Genomic DNA, 19409 nt, shown 5'->3' on the forward strand with positions numbered 1-19409 from the left:
ATGTGACGTTCTCCTGATAATCTTTCTGACTAATAGTCAGGGAACATCTCATCAAACAATGGGATTTACTGAATGGGATTTGTTAATCTGGATTTGATCAGATCCAAGATAAATAACAATGCCAGTCTGATACAACACAGAAAGAGATTATTCGGTCCATTGAATCTGTGAACCTTCAGAGACAGTCCCCATTTCTTGGGCCGTTTTCATGGGGACTTCTTCCCTGCAGCACTGTGATTCCGTCAGCAGGTGGCAGCGGTGCGCTTTGTAACAATGAAAGACTTGAGTTCACAGAGTCTCAACCCATCCCAAAAACTGACTGCACCCGCAATGAATTATTAACAAGAACAGGTCCAGCCGTCAAGTCGAGAGATTGTCACAAATGACAGAAACTTCCCAGATTTTTCTTGGGTGGAAATGGTTGTCAGTAAGTTCCACTGGGCTCCGCACCTTGTCACCCTGGAAATTTACAATGTTCCCGAATATCTATCCCCAGAGAGAATTCACACTTTCCGACACTTTAATTTAAAATTGCTGCATGATTTCACTCCTGAATGTCTCCGATCAGATTTTAACGATGAAAACAGAACTCCCCGCAATGCTGATAATGGGTGAGAGAGTTTCCCAAAATCGAGAATTCCATCCAGCGGGAGGATTGTCGCCAATGGCTCAAATATCCCAGATTTTCCACGTGTTGAAATGACTGTCAGTAAATTCCGCTGAGCTGTGTAAGGGGTGTCCAGGTCCCCCAGGACAGATTGTCTTTCTTGTTCTCCACACACGAGCTGTTTAACGTCCAGGCAGTAACAATAAAACCCAATGTTCAACACTGTTAGATATATGAAACATTTCACACCAGAATCCCAGACAATGTATCTGCAATAAAACAAGACATTGATTTCCAATCCGCATTGATCTCTCTACCTCTATCTGCCATTTTCCCAACTTTACAAAAAAGCCTCTTAACGAATCTGATCCATCGGAAAACTTCACAGCCTGTGGTTTTTCTTGCTGGAATAGTGCGAGTGTTGGGGGAAACTCTCCAAATTCAATCCCAGTAGGAAGTCGTTTTACCCTCTCCCATTTCCCATGTCCCACAGTCCTGCCCCCACACCCTGTGATGTGCTTCCACTTTATCAGGGACTGGGAGAGCAGAACTGTCAATGTGTCAACTCTCTCCTTCACCTACTCCATGTGACAGCGAGTTCCACATTCTCCCCACTCTGTGTGAAGAAACTCCGCCCAATATTGGAGGGGAGATTCCACTTCAAATGTTCCCTCATCAGTTAAAAGCAAATTGCTGCGGATGCTGGAACCTGACGAAGAGACATCCAGACTGGAAACGTTAGCTCTGTTCTCTCTCCACGGATGCTGTCAGACCTGCTGAGATTTTCCAGCATTCCCTGTTTTCGCTCCGTCATCAGTTGATGTTTCTCTGGGTCAGGGTCCCCGGGAGGGATTCATAAACATTTATAAAACCGCAAGTTTCTCTTTCTAGAAAACAAACCAAACTTCACAGGTGGAACCCTCGAAATATCTTCCCGATACCTGCTGTGTAAAATCTCTCCTTGACATTTACAGTACTTGATGTTTTAATGTGAGCGGCTGCAGTCATGAACACAATTCAATTTCTGGACCTGGATCTCACACCGAGTTTCACCAGAGTGGTTTTAATCGGCACTGGGTTCAGGCTGAAGAGAAATGTAATGGAATCTCCATCCCTCCCATCTCCACCTCTTCTCCCCATTCTATCTCTCCATCTCTCTCTCTCTCTTTCCACTGTCAACATCCCTGGGAGCCCAACCTGCCCCCGACTGAGTTCAATGATTTCCCTCCTTTATCCTTGAGACCGCGCCAGTTGTTATCTCCAGTGTGAAAGTGGCGAAGACAGGGCCCACTCTGTAATAATAATTCCCTGAGTGCTGCAGTGAACTTTATCAGTAAATAGCTGAACTGAGGATGTGCGGCAGTAACACCGAAAGTAAAAGCGGTTTGAATCAGGAAGTGCTGAGTGTGAGCATGGCTTCCAGACAACAAGCAGAGAGCTGGACCGAGGAGACAATTTGTCCCATTTGTCTCGATTTCTTCACTGATCCGGTAATGCTGGAATGTGACCACAACTTCTGCCGCTCCTGTATCACCCAATGTTGGGAAATGAGGGAGATAAACTCCTGCCCGGAATGTAGAGAGGAGTTTCCGGAAAGAAACCTCAGAGTAAATCGGGCCTTAGCGAATCTGGCCGAGAAAGCTCGACAATTAAAGCAGAGTCCGAAAGAGAAGAAAAGTAAACTTCACTGTGAGAAACATCAGGAAGAACTGAAGCTGTTTTGTGAAACTGACAAGAAATTGATCTGTCTGATTTGTAGAGATTCGCGGGAACACAGAGAGCACCGCTTCCTGCCCACCGATGAAGCTGTTGAAATCTACAAGGTAAAAGGGGAATATTATTTACCTGATAGTTTTATCACATTTTCAACATCCAGCACTTTCATTCTGTGATTTTCTCTCCCAATCCCAGGATCAGCTCAAATCTTATTCAGTTTCTCTCACAGAGAAGAAATTGGCGGTTCTAAAAACGGAAAAGAAACAGAAACGGAAGATTTCTGAAGTGAGGGTAAGGTGCCCCTGTGCTGATTTTCTGGGATCTCGGTTAATTTTGTTCCCTTTATCGTGGACCATTAATTATGTTTCACATTTCATTGGGTAGGAACAGTCGAGCAGCCTGCGGACCCACATCACATCCGAGTTCACTAAAATGCACCAGTTTCTCACTGAGAAAGAGCAGCGATTACTTAGAGATCTCAGGAAAGAAGAGGAGAGGATTCTAGAACCGATGGAGAGAAACCTTCGAGAGATTCAGGAGAATTTAAATTCTATTGAGGAGAAACTCTCCAAGTTGCGGAAACAGATGGAGCAAAAAGACCAGCTGATATTTCTGAAGGTGAGGGAATATATTGTGTCTCAGTTCAGGGAAACTTCACACAGTCACTAAATAACTGATGGTGATGGTGAAATTTGTATAAAATTTACTGAAAAACAGTAACCGAATTCACAAATTTCTGTCTATTCCGTGGAAATTCTGCTGTGACTCTGAACTAATGGCTCCCACACTGAATAAGATTCCCGGGAATACTGTAATAAGTTTTCTAGATTTTCACTGTTGGTTTGTGATTATTTTCGTGTTTCCCGAGTTTCAATTACTCCTGGAACTCCCATTGTAACCCGGTTCCAGTTCCATGTTGTGAGTGTGTGGGTGTGCCTGGTACGGTGTGTGAGAGTCACTGTGTCTGTGAGCGGGACTGATGTTCAATTCCAGTTTATTTGACTCTCCACAATCTTCCTTCCAAAATGCATCACTTTACATTTCGTATGAAATCTCATCTGCTCTGAGTCTGCTCATTTCACCAGCCTGTCGAACTGCTCCTGAAATCTGTTACTGTCACACTCACTGTTCCTGATTCATTTCTTTCAGGAGGAAGCTTGTCGGGAGAGAAGGTAGGACATGTTCTTTACGGAAACTCTGCAGTTTGGTAAAATAAACTCAGTGAAGTGTTATTTTGTATTTGTTGTCATAACTTTCAATGTTCGGTCATTAGTTACTAAGGCATCACACACTGCAGGAAATGATCAGCTCCGCGTATACACACTGACGAGAACTTAATGATAACTCACCTCATTACAGTGATTTTACATAACTGTTCTCCAACATTGTAATAAATAACAGGGAAGTGTAAATAATACAACCAGGCCGGAAGTGATCACTTGCCCGATGTTGACTGTTCGTGTCTGTGACCTTCCCACTGAACCGGAGAGAACCGCGCGGTCCATGTTTCCAAGGAATGGGCCACCCATGTCCCTGCATGGAGCCTGACCAACCCGAGAAAGTCTCAGGTTAAAGGGAGAATGGATTCTAAGTTTATACTAAATAAAAATTGGCTCTGCGTCCTGAACAACACAACGCTTGTTTTCATATAGAACTTTTATTGGAAATGAATATTGCAAGGAGTTTCACAGCAGCATGATAAAGTAAATTGACACAGAGCCAAATAAGGACATATTAATTTGGGTGATCGAGGTAGATTTCAGAGAGCGTCCTCAAGGAAGAAAAAAGAAAGAAAGATAGAGAGGATCAGGGAGAGAATTCCACAGTTCAGGACCTCCACAGCTGAAGGTCCAGCTCCCATTGGGGGAGTGACTGAAATCAGAGATGTTCAAGGTGTCGGAAGTAGAGAAGAGCAGCATTCTGGGAGCCCAGGGATTGCAGAATTGGAGATTCAGCTTTGGGATGTTTTCAGCCTTTGTTTTTGTTCTACAAACTTTGTTTATCATACAGCAAGTGGACAGGCTAAATATTCATCACTTCCTGCAGCCTGTGATGTCTATTATCAGGTTTTGAACCTTTTTCAAGGCATGGCCGTTTCCATTCCCTGCCCTTGAATTTAAAAGTCATTTCTTTCTCATTTCGAGAAACAAGATTAACATTTCACTTTGTACATTTTCTCTGTCATCAGAAATGCTGTAAACTTGACCATTTAAATAAGTTCTAAATTCTTCTAACAATTACAAATTCATAGCATCATTTTTATCATTTACAGGATTAGTGAGGAGTATATCAAACTCTCAGTATCTGCTGCCGCCCTGCCTATGAGAAAGTACAAAGACCTGTTACAGTACAGAACATGGAGAGAAATGATAAACTTCATTAACCCCGGTAAGTCTCATATTAATTGTCCTGCTTATCACTCCAGTTGTAAATATATTGAATGGACTCCAAAGATCCATCTTAAATACTCACATTTCCAGTTGTTAATACCTGCAGTCTCCCCATTCTCATATTTCTCTTTCTGAGGTTCCTCTGGGTTAGTGTCTGAAGACATCAGCACTGTGTGTCAAAGCAGTGAAGGGATCTGTATAACCAGAGGAAAAGAGCACCAATCTCAGGATGTGAAATGGAATTGCTCCAGGAGACTGGACTGGTCTCGTCTGCCATTGGGGGAAACATTTTTTTATCATCATTTATCTGGAAGACACACAGACATTAGAGAGCAGGTGTTAAACGGCAGATAATCTCTTTGGTGGAATTCGACACCTTAATCAAGAGGATGGATGTAGAAAGTGCGAGTCTGCAGTGGATAAGGGAGGGAATGTGGTGATCTTGTTGAAATGTTCAAGATCTGGAATAAAAGGGTGGTTATAAACGTCCACAGGTTTCACACAGTCACAGAGTCTAGATCAAAGCTTTACATGTGGAATAGGGAGGATGACAGGGCAGTTTGGATTGAGTGAGGTTGAGTTTTTGAGTGACTCCATTGAGGTAGTGAACCAGTGAACCCATCGCTCACTCGATGAATTTGATCAGAGGCCCAATCCATTCTGAGGGCTGATCTTCAGAACAAAATCTCTGTCCAGTTTCCCGCGGGTTTGCAGTGTGGGAAAATGGTCTGTCGTTCCTGAGGAGGGAACAGGGGACAAGAAATCCTCATGAATACACAGCAGGAGTGAGAGAGAAAGAACATAAGAACATAAGAAATAGGAGCAGGAGTAGGCCATCTAGCCCCTCGAGCCTGCCCCGCCATTCAATAAGATCATGGCTGATCTGTCGTGTCTCAGTTCCACATTTCCGCCCTCTCCCCATAACCCTTAATCCCCTTGCCTATCAAAAATCTATCAACCCGCGTCATAAATATATTCAGTGAGGCAGCCTCCACCACTTCAACGGACAGAGAATTCCAGAGATTCACCACCCTTTGAGTGAAGAAGTTCCTCCTCAACTCTGTTCTAAACCACCCCCCCTTTATCTTGAGGCTGTGCCCTCTAGTGCTACTGTCCTTTCTGAGCGGGAAGAGCCCCTCCACCTCTATCCTATCCATCCCATTCATCATCTTATATGTCTCAATGAGATCTCCCCTCATTCTTCTAAACTCTAACGAGTACAAGCTGAGTTTATTCCGCCTCTCCTCATAGTTCAACCACCTCAACTCCGGTATCTGCCGAGTAAACCTCCTCTGCACTCCCTCCAAGGCCAAAATATCCTTGCGTAAGTGCGGTGACCAAAACTGCACACAGTACTCCAGCTGCGGCCTCACCAATGCCCTGTACAGTTGCAGCAAGACCTCCCTACTTTTATATTTAATCCCACTCGCTATGAAGGCCAGCATTCCATTCGCCTTCCTGACCACCTGCTGCACCTGCAGGCTGGGTTTTCGCGACTCATGCACAAGGACCCCGAGGTCCCTCTGCAACGTCTCATGCTGCAGCTTTTCGCCATGTAAGTAATAGTCCTTCCTACCATTATTCCTACCAAAGTGGAGAACTTCACACTTGCCAACATGAAATTCCATTTGCCAGTTCCTGGCCCATTCGCCCAGACTATCTAGATCCTTCTGCAGACTCTCCACACCCTCCGCACTATTTGCCGTTCCACCAATCTTGGTGTCATCAGCAAATTTCGACGCCATACACTCGGTTCCCTCCTCCAGATCATCTATATACATGGTAAATAGCTGAGGCCCCAGCACCGACCCCTGGGGCACTCCACCAGTCACCAACTGCCAATCCGAATAGCACCCATTGACCCCCACTCTCTGCCTCCTATTTGACAGCCAATCCCCTATCCACGCTAACACCCTGCCCCCAACTCCATGCCCCCGACCTTCTGTAATAACCTCTTGTGAGGTACCTTATCAAACGCCTTCTGAAAATCAAGAAAGACCACATCCACCGGCTCTCCTCTATCCACCGCACTAGATACATCCTCATAGAACTCCAATAAATTCGTTAGACACGACTTCCCCTTAACGAAACGGTGCTGCATCTGCTCTGTCAAACAATTCCTCAAGATGCCTCGCTATTTTCTCCTTGATCACGGATTCTAACATTTTACCTACAACAGACGTTAAACTAACCAGCCTATAATTCCCTGCCTTTTGCCTGCCACCCTTCTTAAACAACGGCGTAACATTAGCCGTTTTCCAATCTTCCGGCACTTCCCCGGAATCCAGCGACGTCTGGAAAATAATCACCAAGGCATCCACTATCACCTCTGTCATTTCTTTCAGGACCCTTGGATGCATTCCATCCGGTCCTGGGGACTTGTCCACAATCAGTCCCTCCAGTCTGTCGAGCACTGCCTCTCTAGTAACAATAATGTCATTCAGGCCCTCCACTCCTACCATCTTTCCATCGCTAACACCCGGCAAATTATTCACGTCCTCCTCCGTGAACACCGAAACAAAAAAGTTATTCAAGGCCTCAGCCATTTCCCCATCCCCTACCACTAAGTCCCCCCTCTCATCCTCTAAGGGTCCAACGTTCACCCTAGCCAGCCTCTTCCTTTTTATATATTTATAAAAACTCTTACTATCCTTTTTTATATTAAGCGCTAGCCCAGCTTCATAGTTTATCCTCCCCTTCTTTATCAACTTCTTTGTCATTCTTTGTTGACATTTAAACCTCTCCCAATCCTCTTCTCGCCCACTACTCTTAGCTACTTTAAACGCATCCGCTTTAATTTAACACTTTCCTTTACCTCTAGCAAGCAGGAGTAAGAAAAATAACTCACCTCCTGGTCACAGAGAATTCATCAAAAGCTCCCTTCATGACTGCAGTGTGAGCCTAAACACTTTAGAACCAGTGGAATTATTTTGAGGAACAGTCAGTGTTTGAATGTAGAAAATGAGAAAACCAATGTCCAAGCAAGATCACAGGAACAGCATTGTGATGATGATGAAGTCTTCTGTTTTGATGTTGTCGTTTCCGGTATAAATATTACAAAGGAAACAGAGCAAATAACTCCTTATATCATTTCTATTAGGGTTTCCAGTGGTCCCTTTAAGACCAGGGATTAATTGTATAGATTGTTCCTCTGGGTGGGGCATCACCATCCAATGGAAGATCAAGATTGTATTGAGTCTCCAGTTCTATCAAATGTCTCCAGTTTGTCCAGACAATGTGACTTCTCCTTATGTTTAGCGTGGAAACACTGGATACCTAGTTTGCTGCTGCTACATTATTGTGGGGGTTTGATCTCTGCCATTCTTTACATTCTCATCAGTCATCTGTCCTGCCATTCATCTTTGCTCAGTTATATGTTTTTCCATGAATCTGAGCCTTTCCTTAACTTCTTCTGTGAGCCTCCCATTGGGAATTTTCTTTACAGTAGGAATATATTTATTCTGAATATTCTGAAATATCATCTTAAATATCTGCCTTTGCTTCTGTATCGATATATCCCCAAGTCTGGGGACCCAGTTCACTACAACTAGCTCAGCTTTCATGACCAGATAGTTGCCCCTATTTAAGTTTAAAATACCGAACTTCGACCCTCTCTTTTCCCTTTCAAACTGGATTTCAAATTAACTCATATTGTAGTTGAGGCGACCAAGTGCTGCCTTCACTCAGAATTCACTAATTATTCCTGTCACATTACATAAAGACAAGTCTAATATAACCTACTCTCTGGTTAATTCCAGAACGTTCCGCTATGAGAAACTTCCTCGAAAGAATTCTGTGAACTCCCCATCCAGGCAACTACAGCCTGATTTTTCTGGTTCATATTTAGATGAAAATCACCCATGATTATTACTGTCCCTTTATCTGTGACCCACATTGTGGCTACTGTTGCAAGGGTTGTTGATGACTCGCACTATTGACTTCTTTCCCCTCCTATTCCTCATCTCCAAACCGATTTTATATCTGGATCTCCTGAACCAGGGTCATCTCCAGCTATTGCACCAATGAGGTCCTTGATAAACAGTGCTCCCACTCGACTTTTACCTAGCTTTCTATTCTTCTTGGATGTTAGTAAATGTTATCCTTTCCTCCTGCAGCAATGTCTCTGTAATCACATCATATTCATTTACTTCAATATGTGTTATCAATTTGTCAACTTTATTATGAATGTTGTCTGCATTCAGGTACAGAGACTTTAGTTTCATCTTTTTATTATCTTTGTACTAATTAGTCTTGACTCTTGGTGTATTCGTAGGTTTTATCTGTTTGTCCATTCCCGTTATTCTCTGATCCCCATTTCCCATATTATTTTGATGGTTTCTTGCCTTGAATCTCCCCCTGGATTTGCCACATATATTCAAGGTAGCTTACCCTCTGAGTTTAGTTTGAAGCCCTTTTTACTTCCCGTGTTATGCAATTTCCTGGAACACTCATTCTAGCAGTTCAGGTGTAGACCGTCCCAACAATGAGGCAGCATGGGGTGGGGTGGGGGGGGGGAGGTGGGGAAGGGGTGGGGGGGGGAGTGGGGGAGGTGGCAAGATCGCACAGTGGTTAGCAGGGACTTGGGTTCGATTCCCAGCTTGAGTCACTGTCTGTGTGTAGTTTGCATGTTCTCCCTGTGCTAGCTTGGGTTTCCTCTGGGTGCTCCGGATTCCTCCCATATTCTGAAAGACATGCTGGTTAGGTGCATTGACTGGAACAGGGGCCAGAGTGTGGCGACTAGGGGAATTTCACAGTAACTTCATTGCAGTGTTAATGTAAGCCTTACTTGTGACTAATAAATAAACTTTAACTTGACTACCGTCCGGTGGTTCTAACATCCGCCATTATGAAATGCTTTGAAAGGTTAGTCATGGCACGAATCAATTCCAGCCTCCCAGATTGACTGGATCCACGACAGTTGGCCTATCACCGCAAAAGGTCCACAGCAGACGCCATTTCCCCGACCCGACACTCAAACCTGGATCACCTAGTTAACAAGAACACCTGTGTCAGACTCCGATTTATTGACTACAGCTCAGCCTTCAACACCATTATTCCTACAAAACTCATCTTGAAATTCCCTGGCCTATGGCTTGGCTCATCCCTTTGCAACTGGATCCTAGATTTCTTTTCTACAGACCGCAATCAGTAAGGACAGGTGACAACATCTCCTCTGTGATCACCCTCAACTCCAGTGCTCCACAAGGCTATTTCCTCAGTCCCTGACGATACTCCTCAAACACCCAAGACCATGTGGCCAAATTCCCCTCCAGCCCAATATTCAAATTTGCTGATGATACAACCGTAGTGGGTCAAATCTCATACAATGATGAGATGGGCTACAGGAAAGAGATAGAGAATCTGGCAAAATGATGTGAGGACAATCTCCCCCAATGTCGTAAAATGAACGAGAGTCATCAACTTCAGGAAATGTATTGGAGGACATGCTCCGGTCTACAAAAACAGGGAGGAAGTGGAAATGGTCGAGAGCTTCAGATTTCAAAGTGTTCAGATCACTAATGGCCTGTCCTGGTCCCTCCATGCCAATACGATAGTTAAGAAAGATCAACAGTGCCTGTACTTTCTCAGGAGGCTTAGGAAATTTAGCATGACCACCACGACTCTCACCAACTTTTACAGATGCACCATAGAAAGCATTGATAAGGCTCCTGCTTTGACCAAGACCGCAACAAACTACGAAGTGTAGCCTAATCCATCATGCAAACCAGCCCCCCATCCATTGACTCCGCCTACACTTCCTGCTGCCTCAGGGAAGGCAGCCAGCATAATCAAGTGCCCCGTGCACCCTGGACATATTCTCTTCCAACTTCTTGTATCTGTCAGGAAAAAGATACAAAAGTCTGAGAATACGTACAAACCAACTCAAGAACAGCTTCTTCCTTGCTGCCATCAGACTTTTGATTGGTGTTATCATATATTAAGCTGAGCTTTCTCTTCACCCCATCTGTCACTGTAACACTATATTCGGCATCCTATACTTTCCTTCTGTCATATGTACTCTATGAATAGTATTTTTCATCTGTATAGCCTGCAAGAAACAATATTTTTCACAGTATAAATGTGACAATAATAAATCAAACCAAAACAACCCACTATCTCCAATACTGGTGCCAATGCCCATGATCCAGACACCAACCTTTGAACATTCATCTTTGCCATCTCATTTTCCCTCTGCCAGTTTACATGTAGCTCAGGTAATGATCCAGAGATCATTACCTTTGAGGTCCTGTTCCTTAATTTGTACCGAACCCCTCATGGAGACTATGCCCTTTACAGACATCCCAAATACCCATGCTTGTGTGACCACTTCCCTCCAACCTCAGTGTCCCAGCCCACAATATCACCCTGATGGACCATTAGTGGAGTGGACCAGGACAATATTCTTTGCTTGTCCTGTCTATGTCTTTGGTATCTAAATAGTCCATGCCAACTGGATCCTCCCACTTACAGTGAAAATTCCTCTCCAGCACAGAACTCTGGTACAATCAAGCAACTGAGTTGTCTGGGCTCTCACTTTTGCTGCAGAGATCAGTATCTGTGTTCCACACTATATTGTCCGTTACTGCAATCACATTCCTGTTTGTTATCCCCCACTTAATAGTCTTCCTGTATCACAGTGCCATGGTTCGACTGCTCACTCACTTTTCAGCCTTTGTTTTCATCCACACAGATTATAAGCACCTCAAATCTTTTCAACAACTGCAAAGTCTGAGGTTCCTCCATTATTGTCTGCTCAGTCCCTTTCCTTGTCTCAGTCTCGATCACATCTTCCTGTCACTCACTGCTGACCAAAACAGATGACCCTATTCTAAGAGGTGTGACCATATTCCAGATCAAATTACCCAGGGATTTCTCCCATTCCCTTTCATTGTGCAGTGTCTGCAGTTCAGCCTCTAACTCACTAATTCTGATCTGGATGTCCTCCAGCTGCTTACACTTTCTGCAGATGTGTTAGTCATGGATTACCTGGGCATCCAAAATCACACATTCCTCAACTGCAACATAACACCTATCTTGCATTGTTCCTCATGTTATCTACTTAAATTTAATTAAATTATTCACTTAACTTAGAATAATTCCAATGATAACCACATTTCTTTCCCCTGTGCATTTCATTCCCGCATGAACCTGATTCGCCCCTCATTCAGTCTCCATCCCAGTCCAGCGCAGTCACCTGTCTCATGCACCTATTACTGGCCATGCATTTTGAAAGGTGTGTCTTATTTATAGACCGTCTGCTGAGTCGCTTGCTTGTTTTAATTCCTGCTGCACTGATTAACACTCATGAACCAACTGCTTTCAGGTAATTGACAGACAACTACCACTCCATAAAGTTCTCCAGTTAACATAGAAATTAGAAGCAGGAGTAGGCCATTTGGCCCTTCAAACATGCCTGGTAATCCTTCGCTGTATTCCTTCTATAGCAAGGACATCGTTCCTCAGATAAGGAGGTCAAAACTGCACACAGTAGTCCAGGTGTGCCCTCACGAATGTGCTATATAATTGCAGCAAAACATCCCTATTCCAATACTCAAATCCTCTCACGATGAAGGTCAACATATTAAAGAACAGAGAAAATTACAGCACAGGAACACGCCCATTGGCCCTCCAATCCTGCATCGACCATGCTGTCCAACTGAACTAAAACCCCGTACCCATACAGGAACCATATCCCTCCATTCCCACCCTATTCATGTATTTGGCAAGGCTCCCCTTAAAAGCCACTATCGTATCTCCTTCCACCTCTCTCGGCAGAGAGTCCCAGACACCTATCACCCTCTGTGTAAAAAAGACTTGCCTCGTACATCTCCTATAAACCTTGTCCCTCGCAACTTAAGCTTATGCTCACTAGTAATTGACTCTTCCACCTTGGGAGAAAGCTTCTGAATATCAACTCTGTCCATGCCGCTCATAATCTATCAATTCGCCCCTCAACCTCCATCGTTCCAGTGAGAACAAAACAAGCTTCTCCAACCTCTCGTCGTATTTAATGCCCTCCATGTCCCCAGGGCCTGATGGGATATAGCCCAGAATACTAAGAGAGGCAAGGGAGGAAATTGCTGGGGCCTTGAGAGAAATCTTTGCATCCTCACTAGATGCAGAGAAGGTCCCAGAGGATTGGAGAATACTTAATGTTGTTCCTACGTTTAAGAAGGGTAGCAAGAATAATCCAGGTGATTCCAATCCGATGAGCCTTACTTCAGTAGTAGGGAAATTATTGGAGAGGATTCTTCGAGTCAGGATATGTTCCCACTTGGAAATAAGTGGACGTATTAGTGAGAGCCAACATGGTTTTGTGAAGGGGAGGTCGTGTCTCACGAATTTGATTGAGTTTTTCGAGGAAGTGACAAAGATGTTTGATGAGAGTAGGGCAGTGGATGTTGTCTCCATGGACTTCAGTAAGGCCTTTGACAAGGTCCCTCATGACTGATTGGTGCAGAAGCTAAAGTTGTATGGGATCAGAGGTGAACTAGCAAAGTGGATAAATGCAAAGAAGACAGAGCGTAGGAGTGAAAGGGTGAGTTTCTGAATGGAGGACTGTGGCAAGTGGTGATCCTCAGGGATCAGTACTGGGATCTTTGCTGTTTGCAATATATATAAATGATTTGGAGGAAAATGTAACGGGATGGATTCGTATGATTGCGGATGACGAAAAGGTTGGTGGATTTGTGGATAGCGATGAGGACCATCATGGGATACAGCAGTTGGAGGCTTGGGTGGAGAGATGGCAGATGGAAATTGATCTGGACAAATTTTTTACTCAGAGAGTGGGTCCCTGGAACTGGGTTGCCGGGGAAGGTAGTGGAAGCGGATACCGTAGTGACTTTAAGGGGCGTCTTGACAAGGACATGAATTGGAGGGAACAGAGGGATATGGTCCCCAAAAGGGTAAAGGGTTTTAGTTAAGTTGGGCAGCATGGTCGGTGCAGGATTGGAAGGCCGAAGGGCCTGTTCCTATGCAGTTTGTGAAACTGATACTTTTTCAGAAATCCAGACTATGCCCAAGTTCACCATTATTTTCTCAGTGTTCCGTTATTCCATCATTTGTTACAGATCCTAGCATTTTCCTTCGGACTAATGTCAGGCTAACAAGATTTTCATTCTCCATATTCTCTCTCCCTTCTTTCTTAAACATCGGAGTTACATTTGCACCTTCCGATCTGCAGGAACAATTGCAGGGTCTGTAGAATTTTGAAAGATAACCACCAATGCATCAACTTTCTTGACAGTCACTACTTTCAGTACCTGAGATAGAGACCACCAAGTCTGGGGAAATTTATCTACTTCAAATCTCATTCATTTTTCCATTCCTACTATTCTTATGAGCATGAAAGCATGTTGTTGTTCCTCATTAATGCTAGTCACCTGATCCTCCATTATTTATGGAAGGTTTTTAATGAATGGTGATCATTGACATGTGGACAGATTATTGAGAAAGTCTGTGTGTTCTGCCTTGGTCATGTCATCTAACATGAGGTTTGAGGTGTGTGTGAGACCAGTGGCTGGAGCTGTGAGGCAGCAGCCGAACCAATGCACCACTGTGCGTTGTGTTTCTTTCAAATTATGGAATCTTATGGCTTTATCCTCTTAGTGAATAATTAGGATTTCCTTTTAATTCATGCTTATCTCGTTCATTATTCATGTATAAGATACATAGTATTAACTGTTGGCTTTGTTGACTCTTTAATAGAAAAAATTATTCCTCACTTCCCCACTTACTCTAATTCAGGGTCCTGGCGAGTCAGAGACAATGCCGACAGGCACAGGGTGTTAAGACACCAATCCATCACAGGGCACACACTCACACACAAAAATTAAAGGGGCAATTTAACATTGCCAATCCACCTAATCCACACATCATTGATGTGGGGAGGAAACGGGAGCACCCGGAGGAAACCCATGCAAACACAGGGAGAACGTACAAACCTCAACACAGGCAGTGACCCAAGGTTGGAATTGAACCCATGTCAGGCAGCATTGCCAACCTGACGGAGTCTCAAAAATTATTGTATTTCTTTCAAATTATTGAATCTCATGGCTTTATGCCCTTCTTCAGCAACTGGGATTTCAAAGTTGCTCTGTGCACCAAAAAAAACGTTGATTGCTCCTATTCTGAACATAACCAAATATGGAGCTTCATCCAATATTGTAACAAATTTGCGGTGTGGTCTGATATCGCACTGAGAAACTCAGAACTTTAGTGTAGAGAGGGATCTGGATGTCCTGGTGTAAAAATCACAAAACGTTAGTCTGCAATTACAGGAAATAATTAGGAATATACATGGAATGTTAGTGTTTCTTGTAAGGACAATCACATTTAAAAAATTGTGCCTGCAAGCATACAGGGACTTAGTGAGGCTGCATTTGGAGTTATGTGCAATATTTTGATCTCTTTACGTAAGATCATGAGATCATAAGACAAAGGTAGGCCATTTGGCTCATTGAGTCTGCTCTGCCATTCAATGAGATCAGGACTGGTCTGATGTGATAACCCTCCAACTCCATTTTCCCACCTTATTTCCATAACCCTGATTCCATTCCTGATTAAAAATCTGTCTCTCTGAGCCCCGAAGATATGTTCCAGTCTTTACACCTCTCTGCCTTGAAGAGTTCCAAGAATTCACTACCTCTGAGAGACGAAATTCCTCCTCATCTCTGTCTTAAATGGATAAGCCTTTGCTCTGAGAATATGCCCTTTGGTTGTGGACTCTCCCACAAGGCGAAACAAACTATCAGCATCCAAGCTGTCAAGCCCCCTGAGAACCCTGTATGTATCAATAAGGTCACCTCTCATTCTTCTCAACTCCAATGAGTACAGGCCCAACCTACTTAGCCTCGATTGATAACAATATCCCGCCATATTTGGAATCAATCAAATTAACTTTCTCTGGACTGCTTTTAATGGTGGCACGTCTTTTCTGAGTTGAGGGGATGAAAACAGTATTCCAGGTGTGGTCGAACTAGTCACTTGTACAGTTCTAGCAAGACCTCCCTATTTTCATACTCCATTCCCTTTTCAATTAAGGCCAATATTCCATTTGTCTTCCCTAACACTTGTGCAGCTTGCATGCCAGCTTTTTTGTGATTTATGCACAAGGATCCCAAATCCCTCTGTGCTGCAGCTTTCTGCAGTCTTTCTCTATTTAAATAATATCCAGCTCCTTTATTCTTCCCACCAATCTGCATAACTTCACATTTTCCTGCATTATTTTTCATCTGCCAAGCTTTCACCCACACACCTAATTTTTTTTATCCCTCTGCAGACCCTGTCATCCTCAGCACTTGCCTTCCCACCTATTTTTGTGTCATCTCAAATTTAGCAGTAGTACATTCACTTCCCTTATTCAAATTATTAATATACACAATGTAAGAAATGACCATTGAATTAGAGACTGATTCCTGGGATGAAGGCAGTTATATTATCATGAAAGCCTGAGCAGATTTGGCCTATATTCATTGGAGTTTAGGAGAATGAGAGGTGATCTTATTGAAACATAGAAGACACTGAGGGGACTCGACAGGATTGATGCCGAGTGGATGTTTCCCTTGCGACGGCGTCTTGTATAATGCACGTTTTGAAAATTAGCAATCTCCCATTTACTACAGAAATGAGATCTTGTTTTCTATCAGAGGGTCATTTGTGTTGGAATTCTCTGCCCCAGTGAGCAGTGGAGGCCGGATCACTGACAATATTCAATCAGATCAGTCATGATGTTGTTCATAACAGGCTCGAGGGGCCGAATGGCCTACTCCTGTTCCGAATTCTTTTGTTCTTGGAATTGAGGTTTTGTGTGATATCTTACAGACTTGGATTGTGAACAATCTGTACAGTGACATTTACACAATGTTTCACAGAGATATCACCTCCCACCCGCTGTCTCCAGCTTTCTCTCCTCTACCTCTGCCCCCTCTCCCTCTCTCCTCAAACTTGACCATCACCCCTCCCCCCCATTCTTCTTCTCACAGCCTGTCTTCCCTCTCTCAAATTCTCCTTCCCCAACCCTGCAATCTCGCTCTCCTTCCACTCCCTGTCACTTATGCACTCCTCTGCTCACATACTCCCCACTTCTCCCCACTAACTTCTTTCCACCTACATTCTCTCCCTCCCCTTTCTCCCTCTCTCACTCACCTCCCATTCTTCCTTTGCCTCTCCCTCTTTAATTCATCTCTTCTTCCTACTTTGTGTGGCGTGGTGGCTCAGTGGTTCGCATTGCTGCCCCACAGAGCCAGGGAGCCGCTTTCGATTCCTGGTTTGGGTCATGTCTGTGCAGAATCTACACGTTCTCCCTCACGTCTGAGTGGGTTTCCTTCCACAGTTCGAAAGACATGCTGGTTCGCGATGCTAAATTCTCCCTCAGTGTACCCGAACAGGCACTGAAGTGTGTTGACTAGAGGGTTTTCACACTAACTTCATTACAGTGTTAATGTAAGCCTGCTTGTGATATTAATTAACTTGGAAATCAATCTGTCCCGCAATCTCTCTCCCATTTCCCACAACCATCCCATCTCCCTGCCAGCCACTCATTTGTCCCTCCTGCTCCCTGACCCTGCTCCTCACCCACTCTCTCTCAGCACCTTCCTATACTCCCCCATCAACACATAATCTCTCTCCACCTCACCTCCTATCCCCTTCCCTCATCATTCTGGTGTCCTTCTCCCCCTCACTCTCTTCTCTTCAGACTCTCTCCCCTTTCCCTCTCTCTCACATTCTTCCCTGCCCCTCCTGCTTTATTTCCCATCCTGTCTTTACACGGAAGGATCTGTTTATTTCTTCCTCCCACACTATCTGCCTTCCAGATGCTCTCTCCACTCTGCTCTTTCTTTCTCACCCACTATCCCAATCCCTGTCATCTGCTCTGCTGTTCTCTCTCCTGCTTCCACACTCAAAACATCCCACTCTGAATCTCCCACATCCCTCTCAATCTCCCTCTTCACACTCCGGCTGCCTCCAGTCCCTCTCATTCCTGCCTCTTTTCTGTCTTCCCAACTGCACGCCTCCACCTATCTTCTCATCGCCCCTCCCTATCTCTCTGTCACTCACTATCTTCTCTCTGCTCTTCCCTGCCTCTCCTTTCTGGTCTATTCCCCCTCCTCTCCCCTCCCTCTGGCTCCATGTTGCCATCCCATTCCTGCTCCCACTCCCTCCTCCCCCTCATTCTCCCTTACCCCTCACAAACCTCTCTCCTCTCCTCCTCACTCCTCACCCTCTCCCTCCTCCCCACCCCCTCTCTCTAAATCACTGACTGTGTTATCTTCACTTTCCCCCAGTTCCAGCCTCTCTGACTCTGGATCCGAACACAGCGCATCCCCAGCTCATCCTGTCTGAGGACCGGACCAGTGTGAGACTCGGAGACAAACGGCAGCCGCTCCCTGACACCCCGGAGAGGTTTGATCCCGGTCTCTGTGTCCTGGGATCAGAGGGATTCACATCAGGGAGACATTACTGGGAGGTGGAGGTGGAGGACAAGTCATGGTGGTTTCTGGGGGTGGCCCGAGAGTCTGTGAACAGGAAAGGGGGAATCTTCCTGAGCCCTGAGACTGGATTCTGGATTGTGGAGCTAATACCCGGAAGTGGTTATTTTGCCTTCACCTCCCCCTCACCGGCCCGCGTCACCTCGAGTGTGAATCACCGGAAGATCGGGGTTTTCCTGGACTATGAGGGTGGACAGGTGTCATTTTACAATGCGGACAACATGTCCCATCTCCACACTTTCACCCACACTTTCACTGAGAGAATCTTTCCCATCTTCAGCCCGGGATGGAATATCGATGGGAAAAACTCGGCGCCGCTGACAATCTGCGGGATTAAAGGTCTCTAACAGATCCATCCCATAATTTCACACCGTCTCCCTGCCTCCTGCCAGCTGTAAACTGATGGAACCTGTTCATATTGTGGTTATTATATAGAATTATAATTTACACTGGGGGCTCCGTGATTACATTTGTAAAATGATTCTTCAAACAAAACAATCTGTGAACCGCTGGAATCGAAACAGTTTTTCTCAAAGGTTCCACAGTTCATCATTAAATCCAAGAAGCAGAAACTCAACATGTTGTTTGTGTCTGTCACTGAGTGAGGGAGGCGGGATTCCGGGGAATGGAGAAGCCGATTGGTCAGGGTGGATGTCATTTACATTGAGGGGGGCGGTACGGAGTGGGACTGTCGATTGGTCGCTATAACTGTCAATCAGAGAAGAAGCGGGTGCTCTTGACACCGGGAAGACTCCGGTCACAGAGACTGAGGAGGCGGGGTTCATGAAGCTTAGAAGGCGGTTGGTTCGCGCCCCTGTCGCTCTGCGCCTGAACGCCGATTTTTGGAGAGTCTGAAAGGTGATTGGTTCAACCGCCTGTCAGTCATCATGAGAGAGGCGGGTTTTCGAGTGGCCCGTAAGTCAATTGGTTGTTGTGTCATTCATTCAGATTAAGAGGCGGATTTCCGAGCATTAGGGAAGCCGATTGGTTAGTATGACTTATTGACATAAAAGGAGGCCGTCCCCTGAACGTGGAGGGCAATTGGTCAGTGCCGCTGTCACTCAGACTGAGAGAGGCGAGGTTTCAGGGAAGCCGGAAACGGATTGGCCCTATCCGCTGACACGCAGCGTTCCAGGGGCGTTGCCAATTGGGGAGCAGGATTGGCCGGAGCGCTTGTCACTCATCTGAAGGGAAGTCGGATTG

The 19409-nt window shown here is 44.9% G+C and overlaps 1 protein-coding gene across 1 annotated transcript; it reads left to right on the top strand.

The window, feature by feature from the left end:
* The first annotated feature begins 1941 nt into the window (after positions 1-1941).
* On the top strand, positions 1942-18553 carry LOC145348206 (nuclear factor 7, brain-like). The gene is made up of 6 exons (XM_080196417.1): positions 1942-2430; positions 2519-2614; positions 2708-2941; positions 3473-3495; positions 4596-4711; positions 18003-18553. The coding sequence occupies exons 1-6, from the start codon at positions 1960-1962 to the stop codon at positions 18551-18553; spliced, it is 1491 nt and encodes a 496-aa protein (XP_080052543.1). The 5' UTR covers positions 1942-1959.
* Positions 18554-19409: the final 856 nt, after the last annotated feature.

This window comes from Carcharhinus amblyrhynchos, chromosome 9 (assembly GCF_965287045.1).
Source record: "Carcharhinus amblyrhynchos chromosome 9, sCarAmb.v2.hapA, whole genome shotgun sequence".
Classification (NCBI taxonomy): Eukaryota; Metazoa; Chordata; class Chondrichthyes; order Carcharhiniformes; family Carcharhinidae; genus Carcharhinus; species Carcharhinus amblyrhynchos.

What these genes read in the sequence shown, in the direction of transcription:
- LOC145348206 (XM_080196417.1), top strand. Translation starts at nt 1,960, where the DNA reads ATGTGCGGCAGTAACACCGAAAGTAAAAGCGGTTTGAATCAGGAAGTG. An exon ending in AAGCTGTTGAAATCTACAAG is followed by an intron (nt 2,431 to 2,518) that starts GTAAAAGGGGAA and finishes TCCCAATCCCAG; the next exon opens with GATCAGCTCAAATCTTATTC. An exon ending in GATAAACTTCATTAACCCCG is followed by an intron (nt 4,712 to 18,002) that starts GTAAGTCTCATA and finishes ACTTTCCCCCAG; the next exon opens with TTCCAGCCTCTCTGACTCTG.